The sequence below is a fragment of the Chlorocebus sabaeus genome, chromosome 1 (genome assembly GCF_047675955.1).
Source record: "Chlorocebus sabaeus isolate Y175 chromosome 1, mChlSab1.0.hap1, whole genome shotgun sequence".
Classification (NCBI taxonomy): domain Eukaryota; kingdom Metazoa; phylum Chordata; class Mammalia; order Primates; family Cercopithecidae; genus Chlorocebus; species Chlorocebus sabaeus.
Window position 1 is genome coordinate 10,554,120 of NC_132904.1, and position 18,621 is coordinate 10,572,740.

At 46.8% G+C, this 18,621-nt stretch overlaps 1 protein-coding gene across 2 annotated transcripts in view; it reads left to right on the forward strand.

Moving 5' to 3' along the window:
- Positions 1-10,461: 10,461 nt before the first annotated feature.
- The window catches only part of ATL3 (atlastin GTPase 3), a 48,473-nt gene continuing 40,313 nt past the window's right edge, over positions 10,462-18,621 (forward strand). Inside the window, exon 1 of one of the 2 annotated variants that reach the window (XM_007994744.3) lies at positions 10,462-10,539. Coding sequence is in view for 1 of the 2 variants with exons in the window: in XM_007994734.3 (XP_007992925.1) it covers positions 10,842-10,887 (46 nt within the window). In the remaining variant the exon portion in view is untranslated. Of the gene's footprint in view, positions 10,540-10,727; positions 10,888-18,621 lie in introns of those variants that run through there. The other variant, XM_007994734.3, reaches the window with a different exon arrangement.

The following is an 18,621-nucleotide window of genomic DNA, read 5'->3' on the forward strand; positions in this document are numbered from 1 at the left end:
TTGTATCTTTTGTTTGATGCAGTCCCACCTGTGACTCCAATAAAAACTGAAAACCAGAATGTAGAGTAGGCCCACTCTGCAAGGTGCTTTGTGAATCTCTCTGGCTGTGTCGTAATATCTCCTCACCGAGAGGCAGAGATGGCACGGCCCCCCATTTGGTAGGTGGAGAAAGATGCTATACAGAATGAAAAACGATTACTCATTCCAATCACATTGCAATGCAGTCGCAAAACCTGCTTCGTATTCTTATCTCGTTACTGTGCCAGAGAAGGATCCACCTTGGGTCTTAAGGTTTTCTTTTCCTCCAAATAGACTGTCAGATAGAGACGACATATTTTAGAGGGGGAAAAAAAAGCTGAGCTGATCAAGAAGAGCCAGGAGATAAGAACATGTTGGCTGTGATTATGGGGGATGATAAAATTAGATATTAAAAATTCAGAATAAGGCCGCAGTCAGTGGCAGAGGCCTGTAGTCTCAGCTACGGCAGAGAAGGGAGGATCCCTTGAGCCCAGGAGTTGGAGTCCAGCCTGAGCCACACAGCGAGAACCTTCCTGCCTTAAAAAAAAAAAAAAATAAACAAATAAAAATTTCAGAATAAGGCACAAAATACACACAATTGAATTGTATTCATAGACTAAAAGGGGTCCTTAGCAGAACATGTATTTAAAACCAGATTTCTAGCCTATATTGGATTTTGTTCATTTTTTGCTTTTCCTGGGCTGGACTGCCAAATTCAAAGCCTTCTCCCTACATTTGGTCAAAATATTGGAAAGGTGCATAGTCCTTGTTAAAGGAGGACTGTTGGCCGGGCGCGGTGTCTCACACCTGTCATTCCAGCACTTTGGGAGGCCGAGGCAGGTGCATCACCTGAAGTCAGGAGTTCAAGAACAGCCTGGCCAACGTGGTGAAACCCTGTCTCTACTAAAAACACAAAAAGTAGCTGAGCATGGTGGTGGGCGCCTGTAATCCCAGCTACTCCGGAGGCTGAGGCAGGAGAATTGCCTGAACCTGGGAGGCAGAGGTTGCAGTGAGCCGAGATCGCGCCATTGCACTCCAGCGTGGGAGAAAGAGCAAAACTCCATCAAAAAGAAAAAGAAAAAAGAAAAAAAGAGAAAAGCGGACTGTATCCTGGAAATAATAAAAATCAAGGCTGTCGACTCTTATTGCTAAAGCAGCAATCAATGACCCAAAGTACAATTGCAGGATCAGCAGATCCTGTAAAGATGCAATCTCATGAAGGGGGAGGTGGTCAATCAAGCTGCCACTGAGGGGAAAGGCGATCTGACCAGTGGAAATCTTCTAGAACAAGCTGTGTACTGCATCTGCCCTTGAGGTTTTTAAGGTCAAGTAAAGCCCTAGGGGGTGGAAGGATGACTCCTGGCCTTTGCAATGCTCTGAAAAAGGCATAGAAAAATATTTCCCAAAATAACTCTGTAGCTATTATCTTACCTTGGCACTTACAGCATCAGCTGATAATGCAGCAAACTGTCTCTTGGATGGCAAAGGGAAATAATAGCCGATCTGATAACCAAGCCAGTTATCTACCCATTCTGATACATGCATATGGTTTTTAAAAAATGTACATTATTAGGGGAGCTGTTTTCTGATTTGTTCTTTGTTTCCCTCCTCCCTCCGTCCAGACAGTCCAACCTTTTATTGATTATAGTGATGGGGGCGTCGTTGTCTGTCTAGCTGCTTCCTGCTGTTAGGGGGCGTCGTCAGGAGGGTCTATGGTTGGCACCTGGACGTAGGCATGTAGGAGCATCTGGTTGAAGGCGACACGGGTGATCTCTTGAACTTTGGCTCGGAGAACTTTGATTAAAATAGGAGCAAAACATAGGACAAGACAGAGAATTAATATAGGGATGAGGAATGGAAGCATCTGTTGCATTACTGGTAATAGCCATACAGGTGGGCCAGGGGTTAAGGGGGTGTTGTAGTTTTTTAATTCTGTTTTAATCCTGTTTAGGGTTTGGATGTTAGTGTCTACTAGGCCTGACTCGTTTATGTAATTTTCATCTTCCTTTTTTTTTTTTTTTTTTGAGACAGAGTCTTGCTCAGTCGCCCAGGCTGGAGTGCAGTGGCGCAATCTTGGCTCACTGCAAGCTCTGCCTCCCGGGTTCACGCCATTTTCCCGCCTCAGCCTCCGGAGTAGCTGGGACTACAGTCGCCCACCACCACGCCTGGATAATTTTTTTGTATTTTTAGTAGAGTCGGGGTTTCACTGTGTTAGCCAGGATGGTCTCGATCTCCTGACCTCGTGATCCACCCGCCTCGGCCTCCCAAAGTGCTGGGATTACAGGCGTGAGCCACCGAGCCAGGCTCTTCTCCCTTCCTTTTTTCTTGTCTATTAAACCCTCCACTCCTTAAAACAAAACAAACAAAAAAAATATATACATTATTAGGTGCTAGATAAGGAAATAAATGATGCTGGTACCTAACTCTGACAGCACTTGCTACAATCTGAAGACTCCAACTGGAAGGAAGTCCATTTTCCTAATATCTAGCAGCAGAGAAGTTAAAAAACAAAATATGCACGAGGTTTTACTGGTCTTTTCAGACCCTTCGGAAATTTTTTTTTTTTTTTTTGAGATGGAGTCTTGTTCTATTGCCCAGGCTGGAGTACAGTAGCATGATCTTGGCTCACTGCAACCTCCGCCTCCCAGGTTCAAGCAGTTCTCCTGGCTCAGCCTCCTGAGTAGCTGGGATTACAGGCATGTGCCTCCGTGTCTGGCTAATTTTTGTATTTTTAGTAGAGGCGGGGTTTCACCATGTTGGCCAGGGTGGTCTTGAACTCCTGACCTAGGGTGATCCTCCTGTCTCAGTCTCCCACGCCTGGGATTATAGGCATGAGCCACTGTGCCCAGCCAGTTCTATGAATGTGTATTGATCTTGTGCTGTGTGTATAACACAATCCTGAGAACTTTGAAGAGACCTCCAAAATATGTTTGTCTTGTCTTCAATGAGCTTACAAGCTAGTTAGGACAAAAAAAATACATAAATAATATAAATTAAATAGCAACTAAAAACAACCCCAAACACCATAAAACCATAGTGCTTTGATTAGATGGCAAGTAAATTAAATGAATTTAAAAGAGGGGGGCCAGGCACAGTGGCTCATGCCTGTGATCCCAGCACTTTGGGAGGCTGAGCTGAGCGGATCACCTGAGGTCGGGAGTTCAAGACCAGCCTGACCAACATGGAGAAATCCTGTCTCTACTAAAAATACAAAAATTAGCCAGACGTGGTAGTGCATGCCTGTAATCCCAGCTACTCGGGAGGCTGAGGCAGGAGAATCGCTTGAACCCGAGAAGCAGAGGTTGCAGTGAGCCGAGATCCCGCCATTGCACTCCAGCCTGGGCAACAAGAGTGAGACTCTGTCTCAAAACAAAAACAAAAACAAAAACAAAAAAACAAAAAGGGAAAGGGCTTGTAATCCCAGCACTTTGGGAAGGCAAAGTAGGCGGATCACCTGAGGTCAGAAGTTTGAGACTAGCCTGGCCAACATGAAAAAACCCCATTTCTACTGAAAATACAAAATTACCCAGGCATTGTGGCGTGCACCTGTAATCCCAGCTACTCGAGAGGCTGAGGCACGAGAATCCCTGAGCCTGGGAGGCAGAGGTTGCAATGAACTGAGATCATGCCACCGCACTCCAACCTGAGCAATGGACTGAGACTCCACCTAAAAAAAAAACGAGGGGAAGGAATTACCATGAAGTTATAGTGGCTTAGGGAGTTGTTTTTTTTTTTTTTTTTTTCTGTCACCCAGGCCGTAGTGCAGTGGTGCGATCTCAGCTTATTACTGCAACCTCTTCCTCCCAGGTTTAAGTGATTCTCCTGCCTCAGCCTCCTGAGTAGCTGGGATTACAGGCGCATGCCACCATGCCCGGCTAATATTTATATTTTTAGTAGAGACGAGGTTTCGCCATATTGGCCAGGCTGGTCTTGAACTCCTGACCTCATGATCTGCCCGCCTCAGCCTCCCAAAGTGCTGGGATTACAGGCGTGAGCCACTGTGCCCAGCCCAAGATGGAATTTTTAAAGTGCTTCCTGGCTGGCACAGTGGCTCACCTCCGTAATCCCTGCATTTTGAGAGGCCAAAGCAGGAGGATGGCTTGAGCCCAGGAGTTCAAGACCAGCCTGGACAATATAGCAAGACCTCATCTTGAAAAATAAAGTAAAGAGCACACTGGAGTATGGCCATTTCTCTGAAGTTTCCTTGAACACCTGAGGCACTGTGCTAGGTCTCTTATTCTTTGGCCTTGTCTTTGTAGGACTGGTATTTTTGTGTGCGTGTGTGAGTACATAGTAAGGACTGTTTTTTTTCTGTTTTAGTTTTTTTGAGATGGAGTTTTGCTCTTGTTGTCCAGGCTGGAGTACAATGGTGTGATCTCGGCTCACCGCAACCTCTGCCTCCCAGGTTCAAGCGATTCTCCTGCCTCAGCCTCCAGAGTAGCTGGGACTACAGGCATGCGCCACCACACCTGGCTAATTTTGTATTTTTAGTAGAGACAGGATTTCTCCATGTTGGTCAGGCTGGTCTCGAACTCCTGATCTCAGGTGATCCACCTGCCTCGGCCTCCCAAAGTGCTGAGATTACAAGCATGAGCCACCGCACCTGGCCAGGACTGGTATTTTATACAGATAATTTCTTTATTTTTGAGATGGAGTTTTGTTCTTGTTGCCCACGCTGGAGTGCAATGGCATGATCTCAGCTCTCTGCAACCTCCGCCTCCTGAGTTCAAGTGATTCTCCTGCGTCAGCCTCCTCACTGGCTAGGATTACAGGTGCACGCTACCAAACCCAGCTAATTTTTGCATTTTTAGTAGAGACAGGGTTTCACCACGTTGGCCAGGTTGGTCTTGAACTCCCGACCTCTGGTGATTGGCCCACCTCAGCCTCCCAAAGTGCTGGGATTACAGGCATGAGCCACTGCGCTCGGCCTATACAGATAATTTCCGAGTTTAACTTCTAAGCCATCTAATTACCCTATATTTTCTTGACTTTTAGAAGCAATTATGTATTTTATTTTTAAATTTTTTAAATTAAATATTTTAATTTAAAATATTTGAAAGCTGGGCACAGTGGCTCACACCTGTAATCCCAGCACTTTGGGAGGCCGAGGTAGGCAGATTGCCTGAGGTCAGGAGTTGGAGACCAGCCTGCCTAACATGGTGAAACCCTGTCTCTACTAAAAATACAAAAAAATTAGCTGGGCATGGTGGCACATGCCTGTTGTCCCAGCTACTCAGAAGGCTGAGGCAGGAGACTCATTTCAACCCGGGAGGCAGAAGTTGCAGTGAGCCAAGATTGTGCCACTGCACTCCAGCCTGGGCGACAGAGCGAAACTCTCTTGAAAAAAAAAAAAATTCATATATAGTCACAGATCATTCATATATATGTACACAAATATTCAGGAATATATATAAAGTTTTATCACTAACTCCCTCCACTCCTCTACACACATGTAGGTAGCTACTATTAGGATTGTCTTTCTTTTTTTTTTTTTTTGAGACAGAGTCTTGCTCTGTAGCCGAGGCTGGAGTGCAATGGTGCAATCTCAGCTCACTGCAAGCTCCGCCTCCCGGGTTCATGCCATTCTCCTGACTCAGCCTCCCAAGTAGCTGGGACTACAGGTGCCCGCCACCATGCCCGGCTAATTTTTTGTATTTTTAGTAGAGACGGGTTTTCACCGTGTTAGCTAGGATGGTCTCGATCTCCTGACCTCATGATCTGCCCGCCTTGGCCTCCCAAAGTGCTGGGATTACAGGCGTGAGCCACCGAGCCCGGCCACTATTAGGATTTTCTTGTGGCAAACATAAGCAAAGGTGAATATAGCAAATCTGTATCCTCATCCCCACCGCCTTTTTTTTTTTTTTTTTTTAAATGAAGTTGCTCTGTCACCCAGGCTGGAATGCAGTGGTGGCATGATCTCGGCTCACTGCAACCTCTCCCTGTTGGGTTCAAGCCATCCTCCTGCCTCAGTCTTCCAAGTTGCTGGGATTACAAGCATATGCCACCATGCCTGGCTAATTTTTGTATTTTTAGTAGATACAGTGTTTCACTATGTTGGCCAGGCTGGTCTTGAACTTGTGACCTTAAGTGATCCACCTCAGACTCCCAAAGTGCTGGGATTACAGCCATGAGCCATTGCACGCTGTCCCCCACCCCCCACTTACTTATTTCCTTCCTTCCTTCCTTCCTTCCTTCCTTCCTTCCTTCCTTCCTTCCTTCCTTCCTTCCTTCCTTCCTTCTTCTTTCTCTCTCTCTTTCTTTCTCTTTCTTTTTTTTCTTTTTTTTTTTGGAGGTAGGGTTTGCTCCGTTGCTCAGGCTGGAATGCAGTGCTACAATCATGACTCACTGCATCCCCTACCTCCTGGGCTCAAGCAATCCTCCCACCTCAGCCTCCCAACCAAGTAGCTGGGACCACAGGCACCCCACCATATCCGGCTAATTTATTTATTTATTTTTGGTAGACATGGGATCTCCCTATGTTGCCCAGACTGCTTTCTTTGTTTGTTTGAGACAGAATTTCTCTCTTATTGCCCAGGCTGGATGCAATAGTGTGATCTCAGCCTACTGTAACCACTGCCTCCCGGGTTCAAGAGCTTCTCCTGCCTCAGCCTCTGGAGTAGCTGGGATTACAGGTGCCTGCCACCACAATTGGCTAATTTTTTGTGTTTTTAGTACAGACGGGATTTCACCATGTTGGCCAGGCTGGTCTGCAACTCCTGACCTCAGGTGATCCACCTGCCTCAGCCTCCCAAAGTGTTGGGATTACAGGTATGAGCCACCGTTCCTGGTCTCCAGACTGGTCTTGAACTCCTGGGCTCAAGAGATCCTCCCAGTTAGATTGCTGTGCTGTTGCCTGAAATACCAATAATGAAGTAGCTGACAAGGTCTTAAGCTTTCAGTATGTTACCATGTTGAGGACCTAATATTCAACTTTATAAGACCCTATCATGTAGGGTTGGCTATTTTCTTTTTACAAATGAAGATGCCAAATCATTACCCCATTTTACACACACGCAAAATAAGGTATGGAAATGTAAATGATGCCCAGGGATGTAATATTTCAACTTGTCCCTTCTGAGTTGCTTAAATACTGATCCTGCACATAGATGATAGAAGGCTGAACTGTGTCCCAGTACAGTCACAGTGAATGATATTTCTTCAGCTGTTTATCCCACAGGACTGCGAGTCTCTGGAGGATAGGAATGTGTCTTATGCAGCATTACAGCCTATCATGGTACCTGGCATATAACAAATGCCCTATTTTTGGAAAGCTTTGGAACCTGAGTCATGGTGGATGTCATTGCAGAAAACAATTTTGCTATTTTTATGTTTCATAAACCACTTGAGTATCTTGAATATTTATGACTTTGTTTAGCTTTTCCAGAATGAATATGCTGATTAGTAATTTTGATCACTAACCACACAATCATCATTCCCAAACACTCAGCTCACTTAGCCTAGAACAACTCTGTGGGTCTTTAAATCATTTTGCAGATGATGAAATGGTTTCAGAGAGGTTAAGTAACTTACCCAAGGTTGCATAGCTAGTGAACATCAGAGCCAAAACTCAGAGCCAGGTGAGTCTGACCCCAAAGCCAGTGGTCTTAACCACTGAAATATGTCTACATGTCACCTACTTCTGGAAAACCTCAAGGAAAGCTCAACCTCTGATCATAGCACATGACTCAGTTCAGAGTGAGATGGCTGAAGGCAGGCTGTAATCAGTATCGTCAATATTTGGCACTTTCAGTGTCCACTGTTTTGATGACCCTGGATATTTGAGAAGGAAATAACAACAAAACATGTTTCTCATTTACAGTGGTTGCTTTCTAAGTTGTGACTAATCCTTAAGTCCACCTATAATTTGTACTGTTTTGTCCCAAATGTCAAAAGCTGCTACAAGGTATGGGGAAGGCTGATGTGCTAACATTGACCTCAATACCTTGATGATGTAATATTGAGACATATATCAGTATTTGCTGTTCACTTCCTGAGAAGTTGGATTTCAGTGAATGTCTGGGAAGCCCTTAAAATAAACTAGGGTATTTTGTTCAATAGTAAAAGTTAGGTATTTAATATTAAAGGAACCAGAAAGTGAGTGAGCAGTGTTAGATGTAACATATATCTTCTTCATCTATTAATTCAATGGATATTTGAGTCTCTATTATGTGCCAGCAGTATTTAGGGACTGGGGATATACTAGTGAACAAAATAGACAAAAATTCCTATCTGTTTGGAACTTACATTCTAGTGGGAAGAGACAAACACAATGAAAGGTTAAAACATAAGTCAGATAGTAGTATGAAGTCTTTCTTTTTTTGAGATGGAGTCTTACTCTTTCTCCCAGGCCGTAGTGCAGTGGTGCCATCTCTACTCAATGCAAACTCTCCTGCCTCAGCCTCCTGAGTAGCTGGGATTACAGGCGTCTGCCACCATGCCTAGCTAATTTTTTGTATTTTTAGAAGAGATAGGGTTTCACAATGTTAGCGTGGCTGGTCTCCAACTCCTGACCTCAGGTAATCCACCTGCCTTGGCCTCCCAAAGTGCTGGGATTACAGAAGTGAGCCACTGCACCTGGCCAAGTAGTATGAAGTCTTCTGGAGAAAAGTAATTCAGGGAAATGGAGCAGAGAATGCTGGGATGTGTGTGCAATTTTTTTTTTTTTTTTTTAAGATGGAGTTTTGCTCTTGTTGCCCAGGCTGGAGTGCAATGGTGCTGTCTCGGCTCACTGCAACCTCCGCCTCCTGGGTTCAAGCAATTCTCCTGCTCAGCCTCTGGAGTAACTGGGATTACAGGCATGCGCCACTCCAGCTGGCTAATTTTGTATTTTTAGTAGAGATGGGGTTTCTCCGTGTTGGTCAGGCTGGTCTCGAACGCCCACAACCTCAGGTGATCCACCCGCCTCGGCCTTCCAAAATGCTGGGATTACAGGCCTGTATGTGCAATTTTAAATTCTCACACAGTGTGCTGCAATTGTGACAAGACATTGATTTTTGGCCCCTCCTTTCTCTTTCTGGGCATGTCACATACTGTAGGTCCTGCCTTCTGCACATCCAGTGTGAAACTCCAGTAAACACTTGCCCTGATATTCACTTCTTGTCTCTTACCGGCCCAAGTTGGCCTAGATCTAACTTAGATTACATTTAAAGCATGGAAGAGGGTATTCAACAATGTTGAGAGTTTGGGGAGAATTAGAAGTGGCAGGAGAAAGGATATCAAACAGGACCTCTTTATGTAGAATCATCTTGACCTCTTCACCTTTGGCCTAATCACTCTGCAAACAGAAAGTAGCTCAATGGGCTTGGCAGGGTCTAGAAGTAGCAGGAAGGAGGTTCTGGGTAGGTTACAATGATTAAGGCAGAGACAGAAATAAGAAAGTGGAATAATTTGTTGACTGTATGAAGCAATGGTGACGTTAAGAGGTGGTGGTTGGGGGCCGAGGTTGGGGGACAGATGCTTTAGCTTCCTGTAAGCTCCACTAGCAACTTATCTCCAAGACAACCATTTCCACTTCCAACAAATCCAGAAACCAATATTCTTCAATTGTGGCAAACGACATTTTCTCAATCACATGTTAAGTGTGAATAACAGTATTTTCAGAGTATCTTCTTTTGTATTGATCTACCCACACAGTTTAAGGAAAAGTGTGCTTGGAAAGGCAGTTTCAAAACAAGCTCCTATAACCTGAGGTTTACAAAAGATGGTCATGGCTTAGGCTGGATAAAGCCAGTAGGTCTCATCAGACTTTATTTTTTAAAGACAGTCTCGTTTTGTCGCCCAGGTTGGAGTGCAGTGGCGCGATCTCGGCTCACAGCAACCTCCGCCTCCCGGGTTCAAGCGGTTCTTGATCCTCGTGCCTTAGCCTTAGTAGCTGGGATTACAAGCTTGCGCCACGAAGCCCAGCTAATTTTTGTATACTTTGTAGAGATGAGGTTTCACCATGAACTAGCCCAGGTTGGTCTCGAACTCCGGAGCCCAAGCAATCCTCCCACCTCGGCCTCCCAAAATGCGGGGACTACAGGTGAGAGGCACCGCGCCCGACCGGACTTCTTACATTAGCTATCAGAGCGGGGATGGTGCGCATCTGCCATGGCCAGGGACAGGAACATAGGGAGATGACAATAAAGGTGGTAATGAAGTCACGGCCACCTGCTCTTATGAAGTCAAAATCATTAAAGACCCAGTGACGTTGATGCCATCCAGGATTGAGACCTCTCTTCTGCCCATCTGTGGTCACGGGCCTAGTTAAACACCGCAGCCGTCTCCCACACTGGGGGTTCTCGGAAAAAGCCTCGGCCTGGGGCCTGGTCTGCACGCTAGGCGCGGGCCGCGGCTCGCTGGAGGAGTCGAGCCAGCCCGCCCCTTCCCGCACGGCCTGCTGGGAGTTGTAGTTCAGTCGTCGGAGAACCGCGCCAAGTCCCGCCCCAGATGAGTGCGCAGTATGGGGACAGCCGGCCAGGACCCAGTGAGCGCGGGACTACAATTCCCAAAGGAGCGTAGCAGCCGACGCCCAGCCAACAGGTAGCCAGCGGCTTGCTTCGCGCGCACACGCGGCGGGCGGTGGCGGGATTCTGCCGCGTGCGCTTTCCCGCCCCGCCTCGCCTAGCCTCGTCCTGCGTTAGTCACGCCTCGGACTGTCCGTTGGGCCACGCCGACCGCCCTACGCTCGCTCCGTCGCGGCTCCGCGCGCCCCACCTTCTCGCTAGTTTTTTCTAGAGCCCAGGCTCCGCCCGTTTCCCGCTTCCAGGGCCCGGTTCGTTCCCGCCCCCACCCGTCCTTCTCCTCTGCACCCCTATTGCTTCTGCTTTGAAGGCGGAGGCTCCATGTTGTCCCCTCAGCGAGTGGCAGCAGCTGCCTCGAGAGGAGCAGGTGAGGCGCCGATTTTCCCCGGATCGCCCCGCGGCCACCCCCTCCGCCCTCCCTGCTGTAGCTCTGAGAAGAACCCCCGCCCGCGCCGCCGCCCTTCCTCGTCCCGGGGCTGGGACCGCGCGTCCCTCGCCGGGGTCCCTTGGCTTCCCAATTTGTGTCGAGGGGCGCCTCTTCGGGCCCGGCTGGTCCAGCGAGGGCGGCGCCTTCCTTAGCTTTCGGCCGGGGGCGGCCGCCGTCAGGGCTCGGGCCCGGCCGCCTAAGGGAGCTTCTCCAGCTCATCCTCTGGGCTGCAGCTGCCCCTGCGCGGCCCGTGGGCCGGTGGTCCCCGTGGGCGGCGTCCGGAGCTTTCGGCTCCGCAGAGCCCCGCCCTGGGCAGAGCCGGGCGCCCCGGGGCGCTGCCCCTCGGTGCCCGGGCACTCAGCGCCCTCTCGGGTCGGGAAGTCGGGGCCCGGATGGAGCGGGAAGGTGGATGCTGGTTTATTTGGCCTTTCTGGAAGTGCAGGAAGGCTGCGAAGTGTCTTGGAAGCTTTATGTTTAGCCTAACGACCTTGAGGCACTCACCACAAGTATTAGGAAAGTTGGTTTTCAACCCACACTTAACGCTGTAAAGAATTGGCCTAAATTGGTTTTTAGTAAGTTAGTGCATTTGGCACGGTACGTTGTTCTTTTACTTTCCTGAATACATGAAATGTAGTGAAAGTATTAAGTAAAAACCAAATAAGGAGTCACCTTGTATTCATGGATCTGATTTAGTCTGTCGTTTTACTTGGCTTTATTCTAGTGTAATGTGTGCGCTGTTGAAATGACCGTTTCACTTGCGAAATCGAAGGGCAAAAAGGAAAAGAACAGTGAAGAATTTTTAAATGAGTCTCAGTTCTCAAAATCAAATACGAGGCAATGCAACGTTTTGTGAAAGTCTTAGAATTACGGACCAAAAATGTACGATTTCACACGTTGGCTTACTTTTGGAGATTTAAGAAGCATAACCTACGGAGTACTAATCCCTGTCAAGAATTTAGCATTGCAACATAGGTACTGAAATTCAAATTAGTGCTTTTTTTCCCCCCAATTCCCACAGAGATTAGTTTGTACTCCAGAAATTCCTGTCACCACTTTAACACCTGAGAACAATTTGTTGAGAAGGATCTCAGTATTCCAGTAGTCCAGCACATTATTTTATTTTATTATTGTTTTTTGAGACAGAGTTTCGCTCTTGTCACCCAGGCTGGAGTGCAATGGCGCGATCTCGGCCGACTGCAGCCTCTACTTCCTGGGTTCAAGCAATTCTCCTGCCTCAGCCTCCCAAGTAGCTGGGATTACAGGCGTCCTCCACCGTGCGCGGCTATTTTTTTTTTTTTTTTTTGAGATGGAGTTTCGTTTTTGTTACCTAGGCTGGAGTGCAGTGGCACAATCTTGGCTCACTGCACCCTTCGCCTCCTGGGTTCAAGCGATTCTTCTGCGTCAGCCTCCCGAGTAGTGGGATTATAGACATCCGGCACCAGGCCCAGCTAATTTTTTGTATTTTTAGTAGAGAGGGGGTTTCACCATGTTGGCCAGGCTGGTCTCGAACTCCTGACCTCAGGTGATCCACCCGCCTTGGCCTCCCAAAGTGCTGGGATTACAGGCGTGAGCCACCGTGCCCGGCCCATTATTTTGTTAGCTACAGTTTACTACCTCATTGTAGTAGAATTCATGAAATAGGAGAAATAACAGAGGATAGATGTGATGATGTGTACTAGCTTAATTTTCTTTTTCTTTTTCTTTTTTTTGGTTAGACGGAGTTTTGCTCTTTCGCCTAGGCTGGAGTGCAATGGCGCGATCTCTGCTCACTGTAACACTCCACCTCCCAGGTTCAAGCGATTCTCCTGCCTCAGCCTCCCAGGTAGCTGGGATTACAGGCACCCATCATCGTGCCCGGGTAATTTTTGTATTTTTAGTAGAGAGGGGGTGTTTCACCATGTTGGCCAGGCTGGTCTTGAACTCCTGACCTCAGGTGATCCGTCCAGCTCAGCCTCCCAAAGTGCTGGGATTGCAGGTGTGAGCCACCGCGCCTGGCCCAGTTGCGTGGTATTTCGATTGTTAAAACACGTTAGATATATTTCACAGTTGAATTATGTTAACAGATTAGAAGATAGGCTTTCCTGGTATAGTAGGTGCTAATTAGGAAATCCTTACTTGGCCGAGAGCTGTGGCTTACACCTGTAATCCTAGCATTTTGGGAGCTGAGGCAGGTGAATCACCTGAGGTCAGGAGTTCAAGACCAGCCTGGCCAACGTGATAAGACTGGCCCTCCCCCTCCCCCCAGCAAAAAAGGTTAAAAAAAAGTTAGCCAAGGTGGTGTTGCAGGCCTGTAGTTCTGGCTACTCAGGAGGCTGAGGTGAGAGGATGGAGTGAGCCCAGGAAGTTGGCTGCAGTGAGCCTTCTCTCTTTTTTTTTTCTTCTTTTTTTTTTTTTTTTGCTGTGAGCCTTTTTCTTGCCACTGCACTCCAGCCTAGGCAACAGACTGAGACCTTGTCTCAAAAAAAAAAAAAGGAACACAGCTAATTAAAACCTTTGGTGGCATTCTTTTTTTTTTTTTTTTTTTTTTTGAGATGGAGTCTCACTCTGTCGCCCAGGCTGGAGTGCAGTGGCCGGATCTCAGCTCACTGCAAGCTCCGCCTCCCGGGTTCACGCCATTCTCCTGCCTCAGCCTCCGGAGTAGCTGGGACTACAGGCGCCCGCCACCTCGCCAGGCTAGTTTTTTGTATTTTTTAGTAGAGACGGGGTTTCACCGTGTTAGCCAGGATGGTCTTGATCTCCTGACCTCGTGATCCGCCCGTCTCGGCCTCCCCTTAGGAAAGAGATACAAAATTGTTGTTGAGCTCGTTCCATTAGAAAGGTGGTTTTTCCTTCGCTTGTGGTATAGCCTGGCATCATTTTCAGATTCAGCCCTCTCCTTGGATTTTCTGAATCTTCAGTACCGTTTAGTCATAGATAATTTTTGTAAATGTATGAAGCATTACACAATCCTTAGTCAACAAAAAAAAATATGGTTTTGTTCAGCCTTCGGTGCTAAAGCGAAAAGATTTTCTACAACAGACAAATATAAAATTTGCCCAGTATTCTGGTTAATTGGATTTAAATAGTACTTTCACCGAAACAGCCTTAAGCATATTGCAGCACTGCCTTAAGACAAAACGGTATGTAGAAGCTCCCACCCCACCACCACCCAGAAGGAGCCACACCCAGCAGTTCTGGAGTTGGCTAAGGTCTTAGTATACTTATCTTGGCCTGTGATGATGTTTTCTCTGGCTTTGTCTGTTGGTTAGAAACCTTAAAGACTGCCAGCAAGAACAAGGCATGAAAATGGTATGCCTCTGTTTTGGTTGTGTTGCTCTTGCCCTTTAGAGAATCTGATATTTTATAAGGAGACTAGAGAGCTCAGATCATAACTTTACCCTGAGTCATACATGAATCTACTCAGCAAAGTGTTTCTGTGACTGGTTACTTTGTTTTCAGAACTCTTTGAATGGTAAAGATGAGCGCCAAGACTGGCTCTACTCAGTGGTTCTTAACCTACGGTAATATTGCCTCTTCCTGCCCCTGGAGCATTTAGCAATGGCTGGAGACATTTTTTGGGTGTTAGAACCTGTTGTGGGGAATGTTACTGGTATCTAGTAGGTAGAGGCGAGGGATGCTGCTCAATAGCCTGAAGTGCGTAGGATAGCCCCCCACAACAGTTGTGCAGCCCCAGTGTCAATATGTAGGTAGTGCCGAGGTTGAGAAACCCTAGTCTACACTGTCAGTTTTTTGTTTCTGTTTTTTTTTTTTTTTTTTTTTTTGAGACAGAGTCTTGCTCTGTCACCCAGGCTGGAGTGCAATGGTACGATCTCGGCTCATTGCAACCTCCGTCTCCCAAGTTCAAGTGATTCTCCTGTTTCAACCTCCCGAGTAGCTGGGACTACAGTCATGCACCACCTTTCCTGGCCAATTTTTTTGTATTTTTAGTAGAGACAGGGTCCACCATATCGGTCAGGCTGGTCTCAAACTCCTGGTCGCAAATGATCCATCTGCCTTGGCCTCCAAAGTGGTGGGTTTACAGGCGTGAGCCACTGCACCCGGCTCACTTCTCAGGAATCCTAAACTCTTGGGAGGCTGAGGTGGGAGAATCACTTGAACCTGGGAGATGGAGGTTGCAGTGAGCAGGGATGATGCCACTGCTTACCAGCCTGGGCAACAGAGCAAGAATCTGTCTCCAAAAAAAAAAAACTTTCTAATTATTGTACAAAGATTTTCAACATTTTCTACATACTTGAATTGATGACTGATAGAATATTATCATGAACTGTTTACAGCAATGGAGTAGTCCCCGTTATCTGAGGGGAATACATTGTAAGGCCCCCAGTGGATGCCTGAAACTGCTGATGGCACTGAGCCCTGTATACACTATGTTGATGAATGAGAAGGCTACTAAGTAACTAATGGACATGGTAGTGTATAAAGTGTGGACATTCTGGAAAAAGGAATGATTCATGTCCCTGGCAGGATAGCACAAGATTTCATCGTGGTACTTAGAACTGCATTGCAATCTTAAGACTTATGAATTGTTTATTTCTGGAATTTTAAACATAGGTTGTAAATTCACATAAATACATATGAATGACAGATGTGACTGTGGTCCAGCTGTAGCTTTGTGTCTGTGCAAAAATACCACATGTTATTCATATTCATGCAATGTAATATAGCATTAACTGTTGTTGCAGTATGCAGAATTAGACCTTGGAAAATAATTGCTTCTCTAAAGGGACAAGGCATGTAAGGTTGCCGCTTACAGATATTTTTAGTACCCTCCCGGCAGACTAGATCTCCAGAGTTTAAGATTTCTGAGAAGGGGACTGGGCACAGTGGCTCATGCCTATAATCCCAGCACTTTGAGAGTCTGAGGTGGGCAGATCACCTGATCGCACAGTGAATGATCCATCCCCTTCGGCCTCCCAAAGTGCTGGGATTACAGGCATGAGTCACTGCACCCAGCTAGCACTTGACTCATTTTACTGATGAAACTGAAAACTAGACATGTCCAGGATCACACAGGTTGTTAGTGGTAGGGCTAGAACAGGAACTTGTGTTTTGAGTCCTAAATTCATTTATTTCCACAGGTTACTTCTGAGAGTAAGCAGGTGAATCTGTCCCTTAGGCAGTTGTACATTTAGACTAAATGCAGGTTAGAGATCTGTGAAGTTGTATCATCCAAATAGAGGGTAGGCCGGGTGCGGTGGCTCACGCCTGTAATCCCAGCACTTTGGGAGGCTGAGGCGGGCGGATCACCTGAGGTCACGAGTTCGAGGCCAACCTGGCCAAGGTGGTGAAACGCCACCTCTACTTAAAATAAAAAATCAGGTATGGTGGCGGGTACCTGTAATCCCAGCTACTCAGGAGGCTGAGGCAGGAGAATCGCTTGAACCCAGGAGGCAGAGGTTGCAGTGAGATGATATTGGGAGGCTGAGGTGGGAGGATTGCCTGAGCCCCGTAGGTCCAGGCTGCAGTGAACCATGATTGCACCACTGCGCCTTTAGCCTGTGCCACGGAATGAGACCCAGTCTTAAAAAAGGTGTAATATACAAGCAGCTCCATTTAACTTGCGTTATTGGTGGTATGTACAGCTCAAAATAATTCTTCCTTATATAGGCCCAAATCCAAGGAGCACTGTCAGTGAACAACATCTTTTTTTTTTTTTTTTTGAGACAGGGTCTTGCTCTGTTCCCCTGATTGGAGTGCAGTGGTTGAATCACTGCAACCTCTGCCTCCCAGATTCAAGTGATACCAAGTAGCTGGGATTACAGGTGCATTACCACCATGCCTGGTTATTTTTTATATTTTTAGTAGAGATGGGGTTTCGCCCTGTTGCCCAGGCTGGCCTCTAACTCCTGTTCTCGGGTAATCCGCCTGCCTTGGCCTCCCAAAAGTGCTAGGATTATAAGCGGGACTTCCCATGCCTGGCCAAGAAGATCTTTTTAATCTGGTGGATGTTGATAATCATGCTTTTATTACTGGTGTGAAGAGAAATGCAGAATCACCCCAGCTCTTCCAACTAAACAGAGCCTGGTTCCCTTCCTTTATTCTTGGGTACTGTGCTATAGGGAGAGGAAGAGATGAGTAAGGACTTTTCCCCCACCAGCTGTCCTCAGTAGTCTTCAGCTTCTCTTGAAGTGCAGTTCACCGTACACAACTGTATACATTCTTTTTTTTTTTTTTTTTTTTTTTTTTTTTGAGATGGAGTCTCAGTCTTTCACCCAGACTGGAGTACAATGACACAATCTCAGCTCACCGAAACCTCCGCCTCTCGGGGTTCAAGCGATTTTCCTGCCTCAGCCTCCTGAGTAGCTGGGATTACAGGCATGTGCCACCACACCCAGCTAATTTTGTATTTTTAGTAGAGACGGGGTTTCTCCATGTTGGTCAGGGTGGTCTCAAACTCCTGACCTTAGGTGATCCGCCTGCCTCAGCCTTCCAGTGTTGGGATTTACAGGCATGAGCCACCGTGCCCGGCCTCAACTGTATACATTCTTATCATTGGATTATCCCATCTTGTAACCACATAATTTTTACCTTTCATGTCTACTGCTCTAACAATGCCACTTGCATCCTTTGGGTTGTAACCTTCAACTACATTATGGTACATGCTATTCATTCATTTTACAATAGTTTATTGGCCGGGAGCAGTGGCTTTGGGATCCCAGCAATTTGGGAGGCTGAGGCAGGCGGAACACAAGGTCAGGAGTTTTAGACCAGCCTGGCCAATATGGCGAAACCCCGTCTCTACTAAAAATACAAAAATTAGCCGAGCGTGGAGACGCATGCCTGTGGTCCCAGCTGCTCAGGAGGCTGAGGCAGAGGAGTTGCTTGAACCCAGGAGGTGGAGGTTGTGCTAACCTGAGATTGCTCCACTGCACTCCGGCCTGGGCGACAGTGAGACTCCGTCTCAAAAAAAAAACCAAAAAAACAATAGTTTATTGTATGTGCTGTGTGTCATTACATTCACATTGCTCAGTACACTTTTTTTTTTTTTTTTTTTGAGACAGTTTCGTTCTGTCGCCCAGGCTGGAGTGCAATGGCACAATCTTGGCTCACAGCAACCTCTGCCTCCCGGGTTCAAGCGATTCTCCTGCCTCAGCCTCCCAAGTAGCTGGGATTACAGGCGCCTACCACCACGCCCAGCTAATTTTTTATATTTTTGGTAGAGACAGGGTTTCACTGTGTTGTCCAGGGTGGTCTTGAACTCCTGACCTCAAGTGACCCGCCTGCCTCGGCCTCCCAAGGTGCTGGGATTACAGGCGTGAGCCACCGTGGCTGGCCTTGCTCAGTAGACTTTTAGTAGTGAAATAGATAAAATAAAAAGATCTGGTATGATGAACTTAATTGTAAAGTCCTAGAAGACTGTTGTGTTGGCTACTAGGCTTGGCTGTATTTGGCAGAGCCTCCAAATAAGTGATTTAAGCAAGGTAGACATTTTTTTTACATAAAAGTGAACCAGTATGGCAGTTTTGCTACATGCAATCTGACCTCTCTTGTTTCTCCAGCATTCCTGGGGTGTTGCCCTCGTATGCCTGGCGCAAGGTGATTCACTCCCACTTTTACATCCAGCCAGCAAGCAGGGGGAAAACGCCTATCTAGAAGTTGCGTCTGTCATTTCCAGTCACTTCCCATTGGTCAGAATTTAGTCACCTGGTCATATCCTAGCTATAAATTTGGGTT